This window comes from Apteryx rowi, unplaced genomic scaffold (assembly GCF_003343035.1).
Source record: "Apteryx rowi isolate R43461 unplaced genomic scaffold, aptRow1 scaffold_1012, whole genome shotgun sequence".
Lineage (NCBI taxonomy): Eukaryota > Metazoa > Chordata > Aves > Apterygiformes > Apterygidae > Apteryx > Apteryx rowi.
The window spans coordinates 108,802-129,747 of record NW_020447212.1 but is presented as its reverse complement, the minus strand read 5'-3'; the positions used below and the strand labels follow the sequence as shown (position 1 = coordinate 129,747).

The window sequence follows — 20,946 nt, the reverse complement described above, 5'->3', positions numbered from 1 at the left end:
GGCGCGGCGGCGGGCGGCGACCCGCTGTCGGCGAGCGGCAGCATCGAGGTGGTGGACTTGTACCTGCTGCCGGAGCCCTTCTCCGGGCTGATCGCCGGCGACTTCGGGCCGCTGCTGGTGCTGAGCTGCCGCGTGTGCCTGGAGGAGAAGCCCGTCAAGCCGCTGTCGTGCTGCAAGAAGGCGGTGTGCGAGGAGTGCCTCAAGCGGTACCTCAGCTCCCAGGTACGGCACGGCGCGATTGGGACGGGGACGCGCGGTGCCGCTCGCGCCTGGGTGCGACGGGTTGAGCCGTGCGATGGTGCCTGCCGCGATTGCTGTTTTGCACCCACTTCTGTAAATGCACGGGTCGCGTACTTTAAAGCTATAAGGGTTTGGGTTTTTTTTTTGTTTTGGGTTTTTTGGTTGGTTTGTGGGGTGCTTTTTTTGCTTCATTCTAGGTCTGGTTTCGCAGCTCGTGTTACTTAAAAAAAAAAAAAAAAGTTGGTGAATCCTTACGGTGGGGTGCAGGGAAAACTTCCCATCTTGTTCAAAACGCGTTTAGCAACCGCCTCTTTGAGCTGCTAATTTAGTAACCGTTTGTTCCTGAAGGGTTTATCTCGTGCGTTGTTATGCAGCCTGTTATTTTGGTGGCTTTTATGTTTTCGTGCTCTTCCCAGTCTTTCTCGAAATAATTTTCTGTTTGAATTTTGGAATTCTTGCACGAATGGCAACAATTTCCTTTCAAAAACAAGTGCAAAGAATGATAAGGAACATAGGTTGGTAGCATTAGCAGCTTCTTTTGAGGTGACTTCTTGTGTTACAAATTTAGAATTTTGGCTGTCATCCTGCAGCCGCTTTATCTTTGTGGGTTCGGCGTATGTATTGCTATTTGTGTGTACCGATGTTAAATGCACTCTTTGATAGACCGTGCAGTCACTCTGCATGCTCATCTGAGGATACATTATATTTGGGATCATGCCAATTATGAAGGATTAAAATAGTGTATGGAGGGGATTTGTGTATTTGTTCTTGAAGAGCTACAGTTACAACAGTAAATAAGAACTTTTTTTTTTATCTGTCCTGGCTGAATAGCTACTTATATATAGGCTAGTTATTTCTTCATCACAGTTTGATTTGTTAGACAGAACTGCTGTTTCAAACTGAAATAATCAGATTAAAAGCTCAGCTCTCATCTTCACTAATGTTTTTGGTTGCTGGCTTAGCATCACAAGACATTGTTTCTAGCACTGGGGTAGGCATGCCCTGAACCCAAGGAGCAATGGGAGAAGTATGGGTACATGAAAAACAAAACCAAATAAACTTTTCTCTTACCACCTTTAAGTGCTTATAAACATTTGAGACACTCAGTAGAGATGTGCTGATTGGTGGGAGAATGTATTTTTACACCTGTTGGCCCTGGGAGCCTGGCTAGTATAGTCTGCTCTAGTTGGACTGTGTACACAGGAACCGGAGAGGCAGCTACAGCTACCCCCGTGCACTATAAATAGTTGTAGGGTTGTTCTGGCTACAGTGTATTTCCCTGCTTAAAGCTTGCRCGTGCTGATTGAACTGAAGCATATGCCCCTGTCTAGGTACTGGCTTGCCTGCGTAGTATTTACTAATGTCGGTAGTGTTTGTCTTGACTAATATGAAACTCAGATTTTTCTGAAACGCTTTCATTCTGTTTAGATAACAAGGAAGGCTGTAATGTGGGAACTGATGGGATGACAGAAACTGGACTTGCGTTTATGAGTGTCTCTTGTAATACTGAAATTCAGGAACATCTAATAAGCTTTCTTGAGACTTCTTGCACAGAGCCCAGAATGTTTGGTTTGTAGTTAAGTGATGGATGGGAAACTCTTTTAGTAAGTTTTTAGAAGGTATTGCCAATGCACTTCAAGTGCTCTGTGTGCCACCTTTGTATTTGCTGCTGAGGTTGTGCGTCAGAATATTGTCTGTCTTTGAAGCTGGAGACTGGAAAGTTGATGTCAGGGTGGTCTCTTGTAGCAGGGCTCTGTGCAGCTCCAGAAGCTCCRCAAGCTGGCATGGTAAGCTGTGGTTAGTTATTCCTCACTAAACAGGTAGAAGAACATTTCAGGGTAGGGTAACAATGCTGTGGGGGGCCTGATAGTCTGTCAGTCCATCTGCAACCCTGACAATGAGGATCTTGCACAGAGGAATGGCCAGTCAGGATCCTCAGTGATAATCTCAGCTGATCAAATCTCAGTGTCAGCAGTGTAGGTGTAAACACTGAATCTAGTTGTCTAAACACCTTTTATAATCACTGAGGGGGGAGAGAGAGAGAGGTGCTGTTAGGGTGCAGTTTTTCTAAAACAAATGAACTGCCCCTGGATGTGCTTGTGTTTTTGTTTGTTTTGTCTTGTAACCTTTAAGTAAGAAAGGACCTATGGTCTTACGAGGTTTGATTTAAAAAGTTGTATCTGAGTAAGATCCTACCCCAAATTGTTTCAGTATTAGTCATGAGCTAAAGTGATACAGAGAACAGTTTACAACTGGTTTAATGAAGTTATGTGATCTGGTAGCTGAAGCTATACTGAAAAACTTTTCTGCCTGGCTTAAGCTGGACTCTCTGGGGATGGTCCAAAGGCTTGGTTGCTCCAGCAGTTTAATGGCTTGGGAGCCAAGTAAATTGCCCCTGAAGTGGGTTTGGAATTGGCCAGCTGTGAAATGTGTATGCAGGATGCCCTCTTCAGGGAAGTCACTACTACTACTGAGCCCTCTTAATAGCTTCCAGGGTAGGCTTTCCAAAGGTCTATATGGCAGATAGCCATATTGATACTTACTCAGATACATAAAAGCTGGTATCTGCAGGCAGGAATACAGTTCTCGAGGATTAAGATTCACAGAGCAGTCTTGTGGACACAGGGACACTGTTATAAATGCTGTTATGACCAGACATAATTTTAGCTGCTTATGTCTTTGGGGGGGAAAAAAAACCCTCAAATACAGTCCAGTGTGTTCTTCACCTATTTTGCTTCTCTGAAAAAGAAAGTGATGTTTCTTTGCAAAGAATAATAAATGATATATCTTTCCTTTGTGCTGTTGAAGGACCCTGTGACTCATCCTGAGGAGAGGGAAAAGATTTCTTTCCAAAACAATTATATCAAGGAATTTCTGGGAAAGGTGAGTGGAAAGGCAGTATAGAATAGAAATAAAATTGCCTATAATCTCTGAGAATTAACCTCATGTAGCAAGAAAAAGAAACTTGTCAAAAGTTTAAAAAAGAGTAGATGTTGAAAAGTTGGTTCTATTTAAAATATTAAACAAAATTTCAGTTTCTATACAATCAGCTTAGTCTAGGAATGAGGGGGGGGAGTAATAAATCTTGTTTAGATTTGGACTCTTTGTCAAAGAAGTAGCAATCTGTGTCCTTGGTTAGAGAGGACATTGACTCTAAGTCTGGAGCAGGAGTGGTCTTTCATGCTGAAATTTGGAGTATATTGACAAAAGAATAACACTTAAAAGAATTTTTGTTTCCTTTAATGTTTGTCTACCAACTGAAGAAAGCTGGATTCTCCTATTATGATTTCTGAAATGATGCTTAATGGAGTATCAAAATTAAAAACCCTGTTAATGTTCTCTACTCTCTTCTATACAAATATGAGACTGCATCAAAACTTCTGCCTTATAACACTTTATAGATTAGAAAATCAACTGAAGTTTTAGGTATTACTGAAAAGAAAATTGTCCAGGTGATGATGCTCCAAGCGCAACCAAGTTCTTTCTTGGTTTTACAGGCATGGGGGAAAATGAGGCTAACTGATTTAGGAAAGTAGGATTGGAAGGACCTTAGAGGTAAAATCCAGTTTCTCTTGTCACTGGCACCTTGTCTCATAATCCCTTTCAAAGATTTAACAGCTGGCGCAGAAGCCAGTAAGCAAGCCCAGAGCTCTAGTGCTGGTTTGGAGCCTCACTTTTGGTACTGGCATAACTTAGCCCTGCCTCAGTTTACCCATTTTTTGAGGGGGAAGGAGGGGCTAGTACTCACAAAGGTCTGACTGGCCAGTTTTATTCACAAAAGAATTTCTATGACTTCTCTATTTTCTTAGACTCAAAGAAATTGAGGAAGGGATAAGTATGTGTAATGGGGTTATCATGAAAGAGATTCTGGCTCTTGTGCCTCAGGATGTGGGTAAAAGTGTGGGGTCCCACAGAGCCTGGTTCAGGTCACAGCAAGCCCTGTTTGCAGGAACTAATGCAGCCCCAAACTGTTTGTCATTATTCCACCTAAAATCGTGAATTTAAGAAGGATTAGACCGAAGAGTGAGGGTGTTTGAAATGCCAGTGCTCTTCCTAGGACGGCAGTGCTCATGGGGAGAATCTCCTCGGACTGTCGGGTCTACACTGAGCTAGGCTGGAGTTTCAAGGGGGAAGGAGTTGTTTCTCCTTCAGCTGGGAGCTATGCACTTCTGTACTGGCCTATACAACATATAAACCAAGGAGAGAGAGAAGAACCAGAGCCTTTAATCTCTCAAAAATAATATTGCATTCACATTTCCTTCATTTCACACCTCCCTCTCCATTTAACGTTGCATCAAACTTGGTTTATTCTAGAAGCTGTGTGCACGCATAGRTTTGCTAAATGAATGAATCACTTCCTAACCTCTCCTGGCTGCTTGTAAATCTGAGTCAGAGGGGAGTATTTGTGCCTGGTTTTGCTTTTTGTGCATATGTGTGTCCATGGGGTTTTTGTTTGGAAATTTTCTTTAGAAAAGCAAACAAATAGTGAGAAATTTGACATAAGAAGAGAAAGAGAGAGAGACCAACAGTTTAACTAAGATTTTATATTTAATTTAACTTTGGTAAAGAGGCAAAGGTTCATATGTGTTTTCTCATCTCTCCAATCTGTAAATCTGACAAGTGCTATTCAGAACATTAATCTTATTCCTCACTTCTTAGCAAGTATTACATAGACCAAAATAACGTATGCTGTTTCCTAACATCTGTAAATTACAGCATTCTCTCTAATAAATATTTGAAGAAATATATATATATATATATAAAAAATTGTATCTCTACTTGCTTCACTTTTACTATAAGGCTACAAATGTCTTATACAAACCTTGGTGATTTTACTGCCTGCTTCTTCTACTTGCAAATTAGGAAAGTTGATAATCCAGTTTTGATCCTATGCTCATTAGTGATGCTTTATTTTGTAAATTTTGTAATTCTTTTGGAGCAGTCATCCTTATATTAAAGGGCTTGAGATGAGTTAATTTGTGCAGCATACTATATTCTCAATCAGCTATGGTGGTGCTTTARTTATAGGAACATGAATCGGATTAGTGGATGTGACTAAATCAGAAGGGATTGTTGGGGGGGGCAGGGGTCGCATCTGACAGTGTTTTGCGTATGGTTGGTTTTGGTGAGATTAGAATCCTCCTTTACTCACGCTCCTGAGCAAAATGTGGAGATCATCTTCCCTCTGCCTGGGATCTGTTACCAGTTTTCCCTCTATCACTGACCTGAGATCTTGTTTTCACGCCCCCCCCCCTTTTTTTCTCCTGTACATGATCTCTTTCTAAAAGACCCAGGAAGAAAAGCAGCAGGATGTTAGGATTTTTTTTTTTTTATGTGAGGAATGTGATTATAAAGCCATGCTAACTAGCAGGAGAGTTTAGGGGCAGGCTGTGTTGCCTAAAACTAGTACGAGCTTGGGCCCGGAGGGACCTGACACCTGTGTACCTCTTCAGGTGTCTGATGGTATCAGGGAAATGATCCACCTTCAAAGCTGCGGTCTAGCTGCTGATGCAAACCAGCCGGCAGAAGCGCAGGCGCCCGAGTGCTGAATCATCCGACTGCTAATGAGCCGCTTGGTGCCCTGGCTCAGCCCAGCRCTCGGAGGGCTGCTGGCTTTCCATGTGGGAGGGTAGCTGTGTTCGCGAGAGAGCGTGACTCCAACTCTAGCCAGTAAGTTAGTAGGGTGGCTACAGGCTGGCTACCAAGAGATGATGACAGGGTCATTGGTCACCTGCCAGCTGAAGTTTTCAGAAAACAAAGAGAAGGTTAAATAGAAAGTAGAAGAAGAGGATCTATTACCTGTCAGATTATAGGCTTTGTAAACCAAACCACCCACTTCAGCCACTGTAAAGCATTTGGTTCCTGAGTAGGAGGATGCAGATGTACCTGGTCCATCAGCCATGAGTAATAAGTAAGCTACAGGAGTACCTTGACTTCCTCACTGACGCTTTCAGCAAACACCTTCTGAAAATCTGTCCTTTATGTTCCTGTGTGTTGTAGGCAGCGCCGGGGCTGAAATGCCATGGTGTAGCTGGCTGCCCAAGGATTTGTATTGCAGTTCAGCATGACACCCAAGTAGGGTTAAGGTTATAGTCTTTATTAGTCTAAGGTTAGTCTTTATTAGTCCTTATTATTTTAAATAGTCGTTATTAGTTTAAGGTTATTAAAGTTGACTAGACATATAGCTGACTTTCAGTCCCTCTGAATGCTTGTTGCTGGATCCAGTTTGGGCCAAATCTTCAGTTTCAAACAAACTCTTACAAAATCAATCTTTGGCTAGAAATATACATTACACACATACATATACACATATGTATTCTTATGTATATAATTTTATATATATATTTAAGAAAACTCTTTGAGTAATATTTTTACATCTTAATACTTCCTAGTTGTTCTAGTGCGTGTAGACCTAGATTCTCCATCGCACTAATTTTGTGTGGTGTGTTTATTCCCTGTAAAAAGTAGCTCCAAACTTATGCTACATGGGCCACTATGAATTCCCCTTGTTTAGATAAGCCTCTACAAGATGTAGAGCTGGAATATGTGGCCATCCTCTCCTAGCCATGCTGTTATGGAGGGAACTGGGAAAAAGGATGGATGTTCTTCATAAAGCTAAGAAGATTTCCAGCAAAACCCTGATTTGTAGAATGCTTAGAACAGGAAAGACATTGGCACCTTTGAACAATCCCAGGAGAGCATGTGCTAATGCAGGAATGCCTGAATTCCTGGGGTGAGGGAGGATACATGGTGAGTCCTATAGCAGCATCATGAAGTTGTTGCTATTGACAGTAAAGTTGATTTGGAAGGGTAAGGACTTCCATTAGCACGAAATTGAAGTGGGAGGTGGAGGAGAATTGGTTTTGCTTCAGTTTGGGTTGAAATCTAATTTTGAAAATGCAAAATTTCTGTGGAGCAGAAGCCCTGCTTTCCCGCTGCCTGCTCTACGCCGTGTGCTGTGCTTTGCCAGGCCTTCACTGATGAAACGAGGTGGGATCTGGGGACAGCACAGATTGGGCCATGCAGAGGTGGTCTGCTGGCTGCCTCCCCTCCCACTGTTCCCAGCAAGTGCACTCACCAGGCACAGGTATGGACAGGGGTTTTAAAGAGAAACGGACTGAAAACTGAACTGTTGGGGTTTAATTGCCCCAAATAGAGAGATATGAAGGAGTTAAATGGGGGTTGGGCAGGCCTACATCTCACCTCTGCCTCGTTCTTCTGTTTCTCCACTCAGAACAACTGTTCTTCCAACTGCTCTGGGGCCTCTTGGCCCTTCATTCCTCTCTTCTTGTACAAATAGCTTGCTTCCTGCTGTCTAAACCAGCCGGGCTCAAGAAAAGTATGTCTCTTAAATGAGCAGGATATAAGTACATTGTCAAAATGATTAAGAGTTGTAAGGGATGTAATTTCTTCAAAAGAATTTAGGCTKGTGTAGAAGGGTATTACTTACCCACCCAGTTATGTTGGCTTATCTGTCTTTTAGTATGCTTCAGCTGCTTGCACTTACCTTTCTTTCACCGCTTATGCCTTTCTCTTTTTGTTTAATACTTTCTTTAGGAGGTATATTCCCTTCCCCCCCCCCAAAAAAAAAAAAAAAAGTATCTAGGTCTTCTATCTGACAAGCAGCAATGACTTTGTTAGTATAGAAAAAGGGAGAAATTTGTCTAGTGACAAAGAGGCCTTTTAACTTTTAAACCAATTTTAATGCACTTGAAAAATTTTTGGTAAGGCAAAGAAATTAATTTTATTTGGAAGTTAATGTGAACATAGAAGCAACAGAATTCCTGTTGAACAGTCTTTTCTTGAAGGTACAGTTTTCTACTATGGCCTAAGTCCATTTATGGTACAGGTAACAAGCCTTGTGAGAGCAGTTGTTTAAGGTAACTAATGTGGGTGATATTGGATAAATTCAGATAAAAATTTTAGAGAAGAAAATTTACAGGATTAACAGTGGAGAAGGTCAAAAGTTTAATGGTAGTTTAAGACAGTTTTGGAAATGAAATTGAAGTGGCTTAGAGTCTACATTTGTCTTAATCTTCCCCACTGTATCATTTTAAGATTAGTGTATATTTTCATTTACAAGCCTGTTGGGAGATGGAGTTACTCTCTTTTATTTATGTAATTGTGAGAAAGGCTGTGGACTTCATAGACTACAATTTAATGAAAAGATACAGAAATTCCTAAAACTAACGTGTCTTTTTCCTTACATGTTTTCTTATGGACTGTGTAACGCATTTATAAAACTGAAAATGTCTCGCTTTAAATTATTAGGAATACCAGATGGATATAATAAAAATAAAAGTACCTTTGTGTAGACTTTTTTTCCCTCCCCACTGGTGCTTTTACTGAAGCATAGAGTCCAGAATATATTGGATATAGTAGTAATAAGAAGGGGCAAAGTTCAATATTTGCAAGCCTAGTACTATTGATGCTACTGCTTATTGTTTTCTACCATCAATGTGATATGAATGGCAGCAAAGGCAGGTACCTCTCTTGTTTAATTGATTGGCTCCGCTGTTTTCATAGGAATGATGTACCAGCTGAGGGGTAGGATGGGGGTCCGAATGACTCTGTCCCTTTAGCTTATATGGAAAGGGAAGTCCTATCCCACTTATTTCAGCTGTGATGTGGTTCTGTGAGGTTGGTCATACAATACAAGGAAGGAAGAAGAGTGAGAAGATTGCCCGGATGGGAAGGGCTTGATGATGTTGTAAGACTCAGTTTGACCCAGAAGGTAGGCTTGCTCGAATAAGCTTTAGTAAAACAAAAGGGAATCATGAAGACTGTTGGCCTCAATATATGAGGTGGATCCTTGGTGTCTGTTTAAACTTGCAGCTGAATACTGGCCAGTTGTTCTGGTAAATGGTAACCAGAAAGTGAAATGGGACTAGCTCTATTTCTGTTTTCCTGTGGGAGGGGCGGGCAGGGGGGAATAAATTTAACCTTAAAAAAAAAATAAAAAGTAATGATAGACTTTAAACATAGTTTAAAGTATGTAGCTTCAGTACAGAGCTTTTGGGAAGATAGGTGGCATGTGTTTTACTGGCCTGTTGAAAGACTTTGCTACCCTGTAGGTAGCAAAGAGGGATGGAGTAGGGAGATGCATTGTGCCATCAGTGATACAGTTTCAGAGGTGCTGTGAGAAGTGCTGCTTTCCTGAGCAGCTAAAAAGAAGTACTTTGCTATTTTCATTACTGTTACTGCTGTATATGGGCACAAGAGTGAGAGAGGAGAGATTCTTAACTTTTTCAACTATTTTAATGTTGTTTGCTGTATGAATGCACTTTGGGGATAGGACACCTTGTGCCTTTCCATTCCAGTGCACCTGTGCAGTGCCTGGTATAATTTGTCTAGTTAGAAGTATTTCTTTAAAAGATTTATAGAAGCAAGTATGTAAACTATTCAATGCTTTTTCAAGTGCATATGCAGTTCAGTTGTGTAATAGCTTGGAAACTCTGCTTAGTTAACTTTATGGTATTAGCATGCAGCTTAAAAAGGGGAAAGAATGTGCAACTTAAAAGTTTTTGGAATGGATGGATCCGCAAAAGAGCAAACATGCTCGGTAGTATTTAGACTCCAAGTGTTGTGTACCRACTACAAAATGTAGAAGTTAGTACTCCAAGTAGAGTTATGGTGGTGACAGTGTATTTTATCGTTGTCATTTAATCCTACTCAGAGTGAGGTTAGAGCATCAGTTGTAAAGCACTGGAGTTCTGCCTAAATGTTTTTGCTGTTAGAGACTTTCGGTTATTGATGTATATATGGCTATCTAGACCTCAAAGTGGCTCGATATACAGCCCTTATTTTCCTGACAGATGGGTGATGAAAATTAAGCAACCTCAGAAATCTCACCTGTTTGTATGATGGAAAATACAGACTTACTTCTCTTGTATTTCTTAGTAACACTTCAGAATAATTTTCCAACTTTTAAAGCTGTCCATTCTTTAAAGGCATTTTCTGAAGTTGTAAGATTTTAAATTTTAATTTTAAATTGCTGGCAGCTTCCCAATTTCTAAGATTTAATCCACGTTTGCTGTGAGTTATGATGTGAGGATTCCTCTTACTGATGGACGTTACTGAGTGCTTTTGCCTCAGTGTAGCAGATATTCCATATGAAGGCCTTATTTGTGGTTCTTTTTGTGAGAGTAACTCACAATCCTGCCTTCAGGCAGGCAAATTCTGCATGAAGTATCTTAGAATATAATGCTTCATAAGGATCTCATCTAAGCCAAGGCAGGTGGAAACCTAGTCAGAAAAGGCCAGGCCATCACTTCTAGTAAACTGTGGGTCTAAAATGAGTTCTGGGTTTCATTCTTTTTCTTTCTGTATGAAGAAGAGCAGGTAAGATTGTGTTTAGTCTAAGACCAAAGGTTTACAGTCACTGAAGCCAGCAATGCTGCCCACTTCTCCCCATAACCTGTTCATTACTCTTCTTGCATCATCCCTTTCCCTGATCCACCAGGAGAACTGATCCGTGTTAAAATTAACATTTAACGCCCATTGTGATTTTTTTTTTTTTTTTTTTACAAAATTCTTCATTCTCATGCTGCAGCCATGCAAATATTTATTCCCCCACAAGGTGGTAGAGAATCAAGTGTCCATGGCTAAGTGGGACCATTTACTTTGTCAACAGTGACAGTTTGTCAGAATAAAGTGACTGAAAAGACAGTATGTGGGAAAGAGCATGTACAAATAACTGCACGTGGAAGTTTTCATTGGAACTTGATGAAATCAAAACTGAAATTCAGTCATGTTTCTGCATCATTTCCTCTTTCACAGTCCAGAGGAAGTCATGGCTTGTCCAGCTCCTGTAGATGCATCTGCACCCACAGCTCTCTGGACAGTCTTGGCGCATCGAGAGCACTCTTCTGAGCCACCTGCAGCCCTGAAGTTCTTGGTCCAGCCCAGGCTAGTACCTTCTGGTCTTGTCTCCACTGCTGTGTTCCAATAGTTTATTCTTGTCACGTCACTAAACAAGAAGCTTTCAACTAGCTGGAATCTTAAAACATCCCCAAGCATTTTATAATATGGAACAGATTATCCCTAATGTGTTTTAAAAATGGAGTTTTTCATGTGAATATTCTCTGCAAATCAGAGGCCTCTTTTTAAATCTTGCTTGTTTCAACAGTTTTAGTTTGCCAAGAAGTGCCAAGTATGTTCATTATATTTGTGTGAGTAAAAGAAATTTTTCCTGCGCCAGACAGGTCTCGAAAGAAGTTCCTTGAGCTCCTTACCTATTTGAATAACAAATGAATAGAGATGCAGAGCTCAGGATGATAGAAAGATTTTGGGGTTTGGTTTTCTCCCCCCCCCCCCCGAAAGACACAAAATGTCTGAAGGTTGCTGTTAAAGGTGATGTTATTCTAAAAATACACAACAGAACAAGGTGCAACACTGCCATGGAAGAACTGGGTATACATCATCTTGAGATCTTAGATTAAGAAACTCTTTTTGTTGATGAAGGTTTCTTTGAGCTTGGTCATACCATCTATTGGTATAAGTACAAAAAAGATGCACTCTTTATAAAGAAAGCAACCAAAATCAATTAACTACTTTTTCAGTGTATTCTTGTCCGTGCTAATTGACTTTTAATGTTTGGAGTCAGACTGAAGATAACTTGTTGGCCAAGGAGGTAATTGTTTTGGATAAATCACAAGTATAAACCAACTTTTGCATTAAAGGGGAGTGTGGGAAGACATCTAGGTTTTTTTTCCCCCCTTCTTGATGCATTGAAGCCTGTTGCTTACTTTCTGTAGGTATATTGATTAGGTTTCCAACCCATAAAAGTTTAAGGCTATTCTTACAACAGATGTAGATTTTTTACCTTTTTTTTTTTTTTAACCTGTGTTTAATCTACACTTCTAACAGTTGCACTGGCATAAATGGGCTGTAACTATGGCTCTCACAAGCTAAAAGTATGTTTCTTAGTGAGAAGTGGAGATGTTTGTTGTTTTGGGGGAAGGGGAGGAGACAAGGAGAGGGCCTTCTCTCCCTTCCTCAATGATGAACTGGAACCAGAAGATAAGCATTTTCTGATACTAGCTTACCCTTTAGCTTCTGTAGAGAGTTTTGACTTAGGAGAATTTAAAGTTTTATCAGAACTGCTGGTAGGAGCAGGGAAGYGATTACTTGATGAGCCAATGATTCTGTGTGTATCAGCTGAGTTCCTTTTCAAGATTGGAAAAGAAAGCTTGCTTTTCTTCAGAAAAGGTGTTGTTGAACTTCACATAGGAAATCAGATTCATGGCAAGTACTTGTTCTTTCTGTGTATTTCATATAATTGCACRTTTTTCTTGCCTTCTCTTCCCCTTCCTAACCTAGGCTATCTTCAGGTTTGCAGAATTAGAATGAAATCTAATACAACTACATGCTAGGGCATACAATTAGAGACCAATAACAGCATTTTCTTTTTTCAGGYGGGAGCCTGACTGTTGGAAGGTTAGTAAGAGGCAGAGAATTTGAGTTAATGACAATATATGACAAGCAGCTAATATGATGGAAATACTAAAAAAAGTAAGTGTGAGTCGAGGGTGTAGTAGAGAGAGGAGAGTTACATTAGGCCATTGCATCTGGTGAGGCTTTTGGGGGGATCTTGGGCACCTGTGTTGGAGAAAGATGGCAGGAACCAAGAATGGTTGCAGGGAGAAGACTGCTGTCATGCAGATGCAAATGGTTTATTTTAGGATAATGAGAACTGAGAGGAGAAATGACTGTTCTCTCTAAATCCAAGAGGGGGTAAATAGGAGAGTTACTTCCTAAGTTTTGGCACAACACAAATTATAAAAATTTGTCGTGAATGAAGTTAGGCTAGCAATCAGAGTGAGGCTATATATTTGAGATAGCAGGGAGTGATCTCTGAGATTCTTTCCAGTCTCCTGTGAGTTAAGGGAGAAAATTCAGTATCTGAATGGTTCTCAAAGTTAGCACCTGTGGTTCTGTGAAAAAGTACTAGCTATGTGGGACTATCAGACACAATATTTGGCCCAGTTTGATGGGGAGGTCTTTCGTGTTTCTGAGAGTGAGCTCTGCTGGGGAAAAACCTGAGTTAAAGAAGGAAATGACTGAAGAGTTTTCATCATCTGATGTTGCTTACTTAAAACCATACTTTAATTCATGCATTCTCTGGTCTATAAGGAATCTGAAGTCAAATGGCTTAAGCTGTTTTTAGGAAAATGGCTTTTATCTAAATTTCAAAACATCTAACTGAGTTTTTGATTACTGATATGGCTGAATAGGAACAATTTTCAAGTCTTCCCCAGTCTCTGAGGAGAAACTGYTTTGCTGTCACCTGACTTGAACTAGAGTATAGAGGATGCCTTTGAAATAACTTTCCAAGGGAATTCACACAAGCTGTTGTATAAAGAAACATATGAGAGAATGAACAATTAGCAAAAAAACAGTGATTGTTTGTTTTAGTTTACACAGATTGTTATTACATGGAAACAATGAAGTGAACAGATGATTAAAGTACCCTCCCCCCCAAAAAGCTATGTAACATTGAAAAAACAATCTCTGAAGGTTATGTGGAGGGGGTGTGCGCTTTKTGTGTGTGTGTGTGTTGCTACAGCTACAAGCTGAGCAAGTGTGCTGCTAATTACTGGACAGTGGTAACTGAATTACTGGACAGTGGTAACTTGCTGAGCTTCCTTCTCTTTCTGTTAGTCTTCAGTTTAGCTGTGTGTTTCACTTGGTAGGCTGCAGCAGCATCGTATCTCCTGATGTCTCATTCAAAGGTTTTCTTTTTTTTCTCCTTCCAGTTATTGATACCAATATCTAACACATTTGATGGAAGGATTTTAGCATTCTTAAAGTACTTATATTGGCTGCCAGGTAGTCTTTTGACAGACTGGGGGTGGCTGCAAGGTGACTTACTTGGGGATTCGGGAGAAATCCATCTTGGCTCTGTGCCGGACCCAGTGTGCAYAGAGGGCTTTGCTGCTGAGAAGGCTGAGATACAGTAATGCTGTGTTTCTCTATTCGTCTGAAAATATACCCACAAGCCACCTGAATAGAACTGTTGAAGCTGTCATGCTCTTTATGGTTGCTATATGTAGAAGTTAGAAGAACAGAAAAATCAGCAAATTTTGAATAGAGATAGAGKCTGGGTAGCCAAGTGCATGTCTTGCATCTTTAATGTCTTGTGTGTGCCTGCATCTTTAATTTGCTGTGACTTTGGAGGTTGTGTAATGTTAAAAGATACTTTCATTCAATACTTGTTAAATTAGACTAGATGAGACCAGACTAAATTGGTTTCCTACAGGGCTTCAGTTTCATGTAGTGTAGACAAGTTCACCAGTGATATCTGTCTGTCAGGGAAGATAAATTTCAYGGAAGTGCTAACTGATTTAATTCTTGGCCTAGAAGGTATACTGATAATCAGTATTGGGGACTGATCTGATCATGACGAACCTACCTCTGCGTTTGAACAAAGCATTATACAAACATGAAGCTTGACGTATGCGGGCACCAATAGGCATTTAAACATTTAAAAACTGTTTCTGAAAGATATAGGCTTATGATTTGTATTCTTAGCCATGGTGGAAAAAACTGATGAGAACTATGCCTAGAATATATGAAATAATAGTATATGTTGCGTAATGGTCTATTGAGGCGCTTGGAAAACAGACGTGGTCTATGGAATAAGAAAAGACAAATAAAATGAAGTGACTGGCTCGCTAATTTGTATTTTGAGTGGGTTATAAAACCTTTATTTATGGCAGGAAGTTGAGCTACTTCATAATCAAAATGCGTATACTTATCTGTTAAGTGCCGTGAAGATCCTGGAGAGTGACCTCTGTTCTTACTAGTTTCCAGCCTTTGCGCTTGCTCCTCTCCGTCGCTCCCCTGGATGCGTTTCCCTTCAACTGTCAGTAGCTTATTACAGTGGCATTTCCTTCCATAACAGTTCTTTTGCTATAGTATTTGGAGTCATGCTCTGAAAATGTAGAGATAGGTTATACAAATTAAAACTAACTTGGCCACATTATAGCTTATTTATAAATGCCTTTAAAATGAATTGGCTGTGTATTAGAAGAAATCAAGCATCTATTGTATACCGTGTGACTTTGGGGGAAGAAATTACTATTCCGCTATGAACTCTTTTTAGCTCTACTATCATTGGAGTGTTTGTCCTATTTTTCCTCCCATCAACGTATACTTGAACAAGAGAGAGAGACTTCCTTGCAGGAGAATCTCGTTAATTAGATGTGGCAATCTCTTGCTTCTCCAGCTGCTTTTGAGCAAATAAATACAATTGGAATAGCAGACTTCTCCAGGAGATGGCCACACCCTGTGCTGGTGTCACGCAGTTGCCGTGACTACAGATGCTTACCTAAGGCTGAGCCTTCATGAGCCATTAGTGATAGTGGGCTAAAGAAGTTATTCACCATTCATTGCTATGCCTCTACACTTCTGCGGCACTGGACTGTGTTCAGATGGAGGATTTGTGTGTCTTCTCAGCTAGCATATATTACTCAACTGCCTGTGATTTTTAGCATGCAAATTTTGATGATTCTGCTCAATAGCCTTTTGTTTCTATTATGCATAGATATATTTCAGTTGTGAAACTTGGAAGAATAGCATTATCGATGCCTGTTACAGGCATCATTATCTAACTGTTGTGCTGATCATTGCAAAAGTGTATTTTTGGTTTTTTTAAGATCCTCCTCAAGCAGSAGAAGAGTTGTTGATTTTGTTCTCCCCTTTCCTACTCCTCTTCCAAGCTCTAGAAATGAGAATAAGAGAGGGGAGTAACCATGAGATTGAACTGATTTTTTTTTTTTTTTTCCCCTCCTGTTTTTCCCTTCTCCTCCTCCTCTTGCAGCACAAATTGATTTGTGGAGTTAGGAAAAGGAATTAATCTTTCTGTGAAGCAATGGAGTTTCTATGCAGTGTTTAGCGCATGACAACATTATGTGACAGCACACGAGGCAGGTGTGCTCAATTACAGTTTTAATGTTTCAGTTAAATCTACATACTGTGTTGACTCTAATAAAGGATTTCTTGATTTAGCCTAAGTGATCAAGTACTTATGAATTAAGTGACCAGTACTGTTGGACAGGTAGGGCAGCGTTAATAAGACCAGAAGGAAAATGGGCTGGGTAATAAAAAAGGCAGCTGGCATTATCCAATTTAGAGAACGTATCAAATGACAGTGGAAAATTTTAGTGCTGATTTAGCATATTACTGCTTTGACCACTTATCTGCATTTCAGAAATGATATTTCTTTGGGTTTTGGATTTTGAGCAGTTATCCTCACTCATCATTTTTTGTGTTGCACAACAGATGTTAATTCTAGTTCTATATGTTGCAAACCCAAGCAAATGCGGTTGTTCATAGCTTAATGTTTTAACTGGAAAAATACAGAATTAGAACAGCTGATCATTCTTAACTGTCCTATAGGGATCACAGTGGAAGAACCTTAGAATCATGCCTATTTGTAACTCCAGTTTAAACTGTCTTTAACGTCAGTTTTGTGTCTAGCTTTTTAGGGGGAGGACTTTTTTTGTTTTTAGGGCTTCAACTGATACTAATGGCAAACTTGTAAAATTGTAGCAAAGTTGTTCTTTGCTCCAAAGCCTGTAAATTTTGGGGTGGGGTACCTAATCTGTTCGAGATTTCTTCTTGGTGACAAAGACAAATAAAACAGTCCTAATCTCTTCTAGTGATTTTTTTTTTTTCTTTTGCACTTCACTTTTCTACTGTTTGGCTTGGTTGTCTCTGCTGTACTGCAGTCATGTTTGCTGCTCAACAAGATTTACTTTCCAAGGGTCTTTTAAAAGTATTTGTGTTGCGCAGTACTGAATGTGTGTGGTTTGTCCTGTCAGATAAGAATCGGCCACCTTCCATCATAACGCATTCATCTGCTGCCATAGTTAATGTGGCCGATCATTGAACTCCCTTGTGAATTCCACAAGTCCAGTTTTCCTTGGGTAAAAGCATCTTCCGTGCACCAGGGTTGCAGCTGGAGTTATGGTCAKCTGTTAGTCTCAAGCAAACCTAAACCTGTCCTTAGTTGTTCTAGATTTCTTCCAAGTGAAAATGTTCTTTCCCACTTGAATTTGTGGGGAAAATTTCAGCAAAGAGTTGGTTTAGGTAGTTCCAAGAATGGACTTTGGAGAAACCCATTTGTTTTTGTCCTGCCAATTTAATAGTAATTTTTTAAAAGTAGCATTTAGGTCACTTTTTGTTGGAAATCTTCACTGTTTTGGTGATTTGTGGGATGAGGGGGGCTTCAGCATTTTTCAGGGTGTCTGTATTTGGAAATACTCTACGCTATTATGAGATCAAATAATAAGTATTGAAAAACTGCCTGCCGGCTGGAGCAGGCTCCCACTCCAGCTGGAACTGAGACCATAGAAACCTGCTTTCTGTCTTCATTTGCTCTGCCTAGGGTGAGATCTGTCCTCGCAGTTGTCTCTTTCTAGCAGCTGATCAACATAAAATAACTGCCTGATATGGCTATTGGTGCTTTTGTAAGCTCAARCAGGAGCTTTTTCTTATATGCATGGCGATTGACTTCCAGCTTGCTGACGAAGCGTGTAGAAGCTGATACTCTTCCATACAACTGGTTTAAGAAAGAAGATTGCTAGAGCTTTCATGAGTCTGGGAGCCATAAGACAGCAGAGTAATGCAATGGTTAAGGTAAGAGAACTGGGTTCTCTTTTTTGCCTGTATTAGAGCCTTCCAAGGTAATGTTAGCCAGATCACTTAACATCCTCAGTTACTTGGTTTGTGAGCTCAGCTTTGGCACTCAAAGTTGCTAGGAGCTATGCTTTGAGATAAATCAAGGTAACATTAGGAAAAATACATTAATTCTGCAAAACATTCATATACTGTTATGAGAAATTAATAACTGCTTCTTCGGAGGTTGATTTGGTGTGCAGAATGAGCTGAGGATGCACATTGAAAAATGCTTTTATGATCTTTATTTATCCTCCTTGTGCAGTATCATTTTTCCTGTGCACTGAAAGGCTTTTTAACCTGTTTTGTTACTGATTCCAGTTTTGCAAATGAGAAATCAAATGGAACTGTATTTTGTGCTTAATTTTAAACATAGCCATTTGTACTCTAGGGACTTAGTACAAATAGTGTACAGCATATATGGAAATTAGCACCAGTGTGGGCTTTTTTTACTCTTTTCCTAACTTTATTAATGTTTATCGTACTCTTAACATAGGTAATTTGATGGGGCTTGCTCATATATGATGTTGTTCAGTGTGCAAGAACTTGCACAATTGTTCTGCATGTGAAAGCATGAGATATTGATCAATGTGAGAACTCACTAGTTGAACAACAGAAGCAGTTTTTTATTCCAGTTAAACTATATTGAAGTCTTTTCTTCACTCTTCTGTAATACTTAGCATACTTGCATTAAAATATTTATACTAAATATATTTTTCAGTAGAGGTGGAAAGTAGACTCCAGAGACCTCATTACTAAAAATGGGTTTATAATTAGCTCTATGCACTAGAATACAACAAAAGATCCATTTTACCTTTAATAAAAGATGTTTCATTAAATCTAAATGATTCCATAAAATATTCTTAAACTTTCCCTTGATACTGCCTTACCGTTGTTTGGCAGAAAGTGGCATGTGGGTTTAAGTGTAAGCATCCTTTGGCTTTCTCATATTTGTCCTTTTTTTTTTTTTTTTTAACCTGAGTGACCAAGAGTTTTAAATGATTATATTTTAATATAAATTTCAAAGTCTTTTTTTTTTCCTCTTCCCTCCGTTCATGGTAATTTACTTTACCCTGTTCCCAAACAAAATTTGACTGCAAAATCCAGTTTTTTTATAGTTGTTTCAACTACGTCAACTTCAATTTAAGTAGGGAATACATAGTGTAGGAGAGGGAGGGATTTCAGAAGTGCCATCTTAAACTTAATGTTAGTATCATTGGTTACTTTAATATTAAAAAGTTTAGTGTTCTGGTGAGGTTATAGATTTGTAAGAAAYGATGGAGTCATTTCACAGGACATCAGCTGATCAATCTGGGCAGGGAAGAGTGCCAAAGGCTAGATCCAGAGGATCACTTCTGCCATCCCTCCCTGTCCAGTTGGGAATACGGGGTGAGAAAGTCATTGAGCCTGATCTCTCTCTGCAAGGGAAAGTGCTGAAGCATATTTTAACAAATATTAGAAATCTTAACCATCAGGGATGATTACCATAAAAGGACAAGCTGTATTTTGTCCTACTGGCACTGCCAGAAATTCTCAGCTTTTCTTTATGGTATTTCTTTACAGCTTGGTGTTACTGGTTCAGAAAGCCTAGAACATATTGGGGGAGGGGGGATCTAAATGAAATACACATGGAGAAAAACATCTGAAACTTGTCTGTTGTTGAATTAATTACAAAATTAACACAGCACTTTTTTAATGAAACAATGCTCTGATCCTTCTGGAGAAATGTCAGGACAACTCAGAACTTAATTTTATGGCAGGATGATACGGATTTTCCAAATTGTAGGCAGCATTTTGGTGAAGATTGCGTAACAAACACATCACTTATCTTTGTATTTTGGCATGGCACCAAACCCACAAAATTCACAAGTATGAATATTGCTGCCTTTTTTCTGCACAGAAAACCAACTGTACTTTGGGGGCAGCAAGTTCCTGGGCAGCAGCAATGGCAGCTCTGAGTTGCAGCTCCTGTCCTGGCACAGACGCACAGTAAAAGGAGACTTCACAAGCACAGAATATTCCCTGGATGGAAATGGGGTAACAGGAGCAGTCCTGTGTATGGGAGTTAAAGTGAGGGAAATTAGTGGATTAAAAAAATCTGGAGGAGGAATTTCCCATTTCCTCCCCCCACCCCCCATATGTCAAGCGAGAGGACAGTGTGGTCTGGGAAAGTAACTTCAGCAGAGGGAAAAAAAAACTTGTGATTAGTAGGAGAGACAGGGATTTGCTAGGAAAGCCTAGACTGCGTGATCCCAAACAAGCTATAACAGCAGTGATTGCATTCCSTTTCCAGGTAAACAACTGCTCTCTACAGAAACTTGTATTTGCAGCAAATGATTGCCAAGGACTGCTTAACCCTAGAGAGTATTTGCTGTTTGCAGCTAGGAGGTAGTAGTGATTGTTTGCTCTGGAAGAATTGTTATTTTTTCCAATAAAAAGTAGTTCTCATCCCATTAAGAAACTGAAAAAAAATAATATTTTGAGAGAGCTTATATATGGATAGATAGGTCAGTGGTGTTTAACATCATGTGAGTACTTCAATTTCAATGAAAATATTAATGAAATGCTAAATCAGATACTTCTGAAAGCTTTTCTGATAATGAATACTTATTTATCCTCTTGGCTTTTTGCCTCTGAAGTTGTCCATCATTTCTTTTTGTTCTTGCAAAATCTGGAGTTGGAGAGATGCGTGTCCTTATACAGTATACAAACTTTCCTGTATTCTTTGTTACCATGTTTTACAACAATTCATTTCTCTTATACCTCTTCAATTCCTACCTGTTAACCTTCTCCAGCTAAAGACTATATAGTCTTTGGAATTAATTAATGAAATTAGAATTTCCTCAACTAGTGTTGAATTCAATTACTGTTGAAGTCTGTGGTTTCAGAAGTGGCTTGATACCTCCTTCACCTCCCCCTGCTCCCCAAGCTCCAGTCCTTACTGGTGGCAGTTTTGAAACTCTGATGCCTTCTGGTAGGAACAAAGCTGCTGCTTTAAATATTCAGTGTGAGGTGAAATGGCAG

The 20,946-nt window shown here is 39.8% G+C and overlaps 1 protein-coding gene across 1 annotated transcript in view; it reads left to right on the top strand.

Moving 5' to 3' along the window:
• Positions 1-3: 3 nt before the first annotated feature.
• The window catches only part of RNF217 (ring finger protein 217), a gene marked incomplete at its 5' end in the record, with an annotated part of 71,685 nt that continues 50,742 nt past the window's right edge, over positions 4-20,946 (top strand). The window contains one exon of the mRNA XM_026064119.1: positions 4-222. Within this exon, the coding sequence (XP_025919904.1) occupies positions 4-222 (219 nt within the window). The remainder of the gene's footprint in view (positions 223-20,946) is intronic.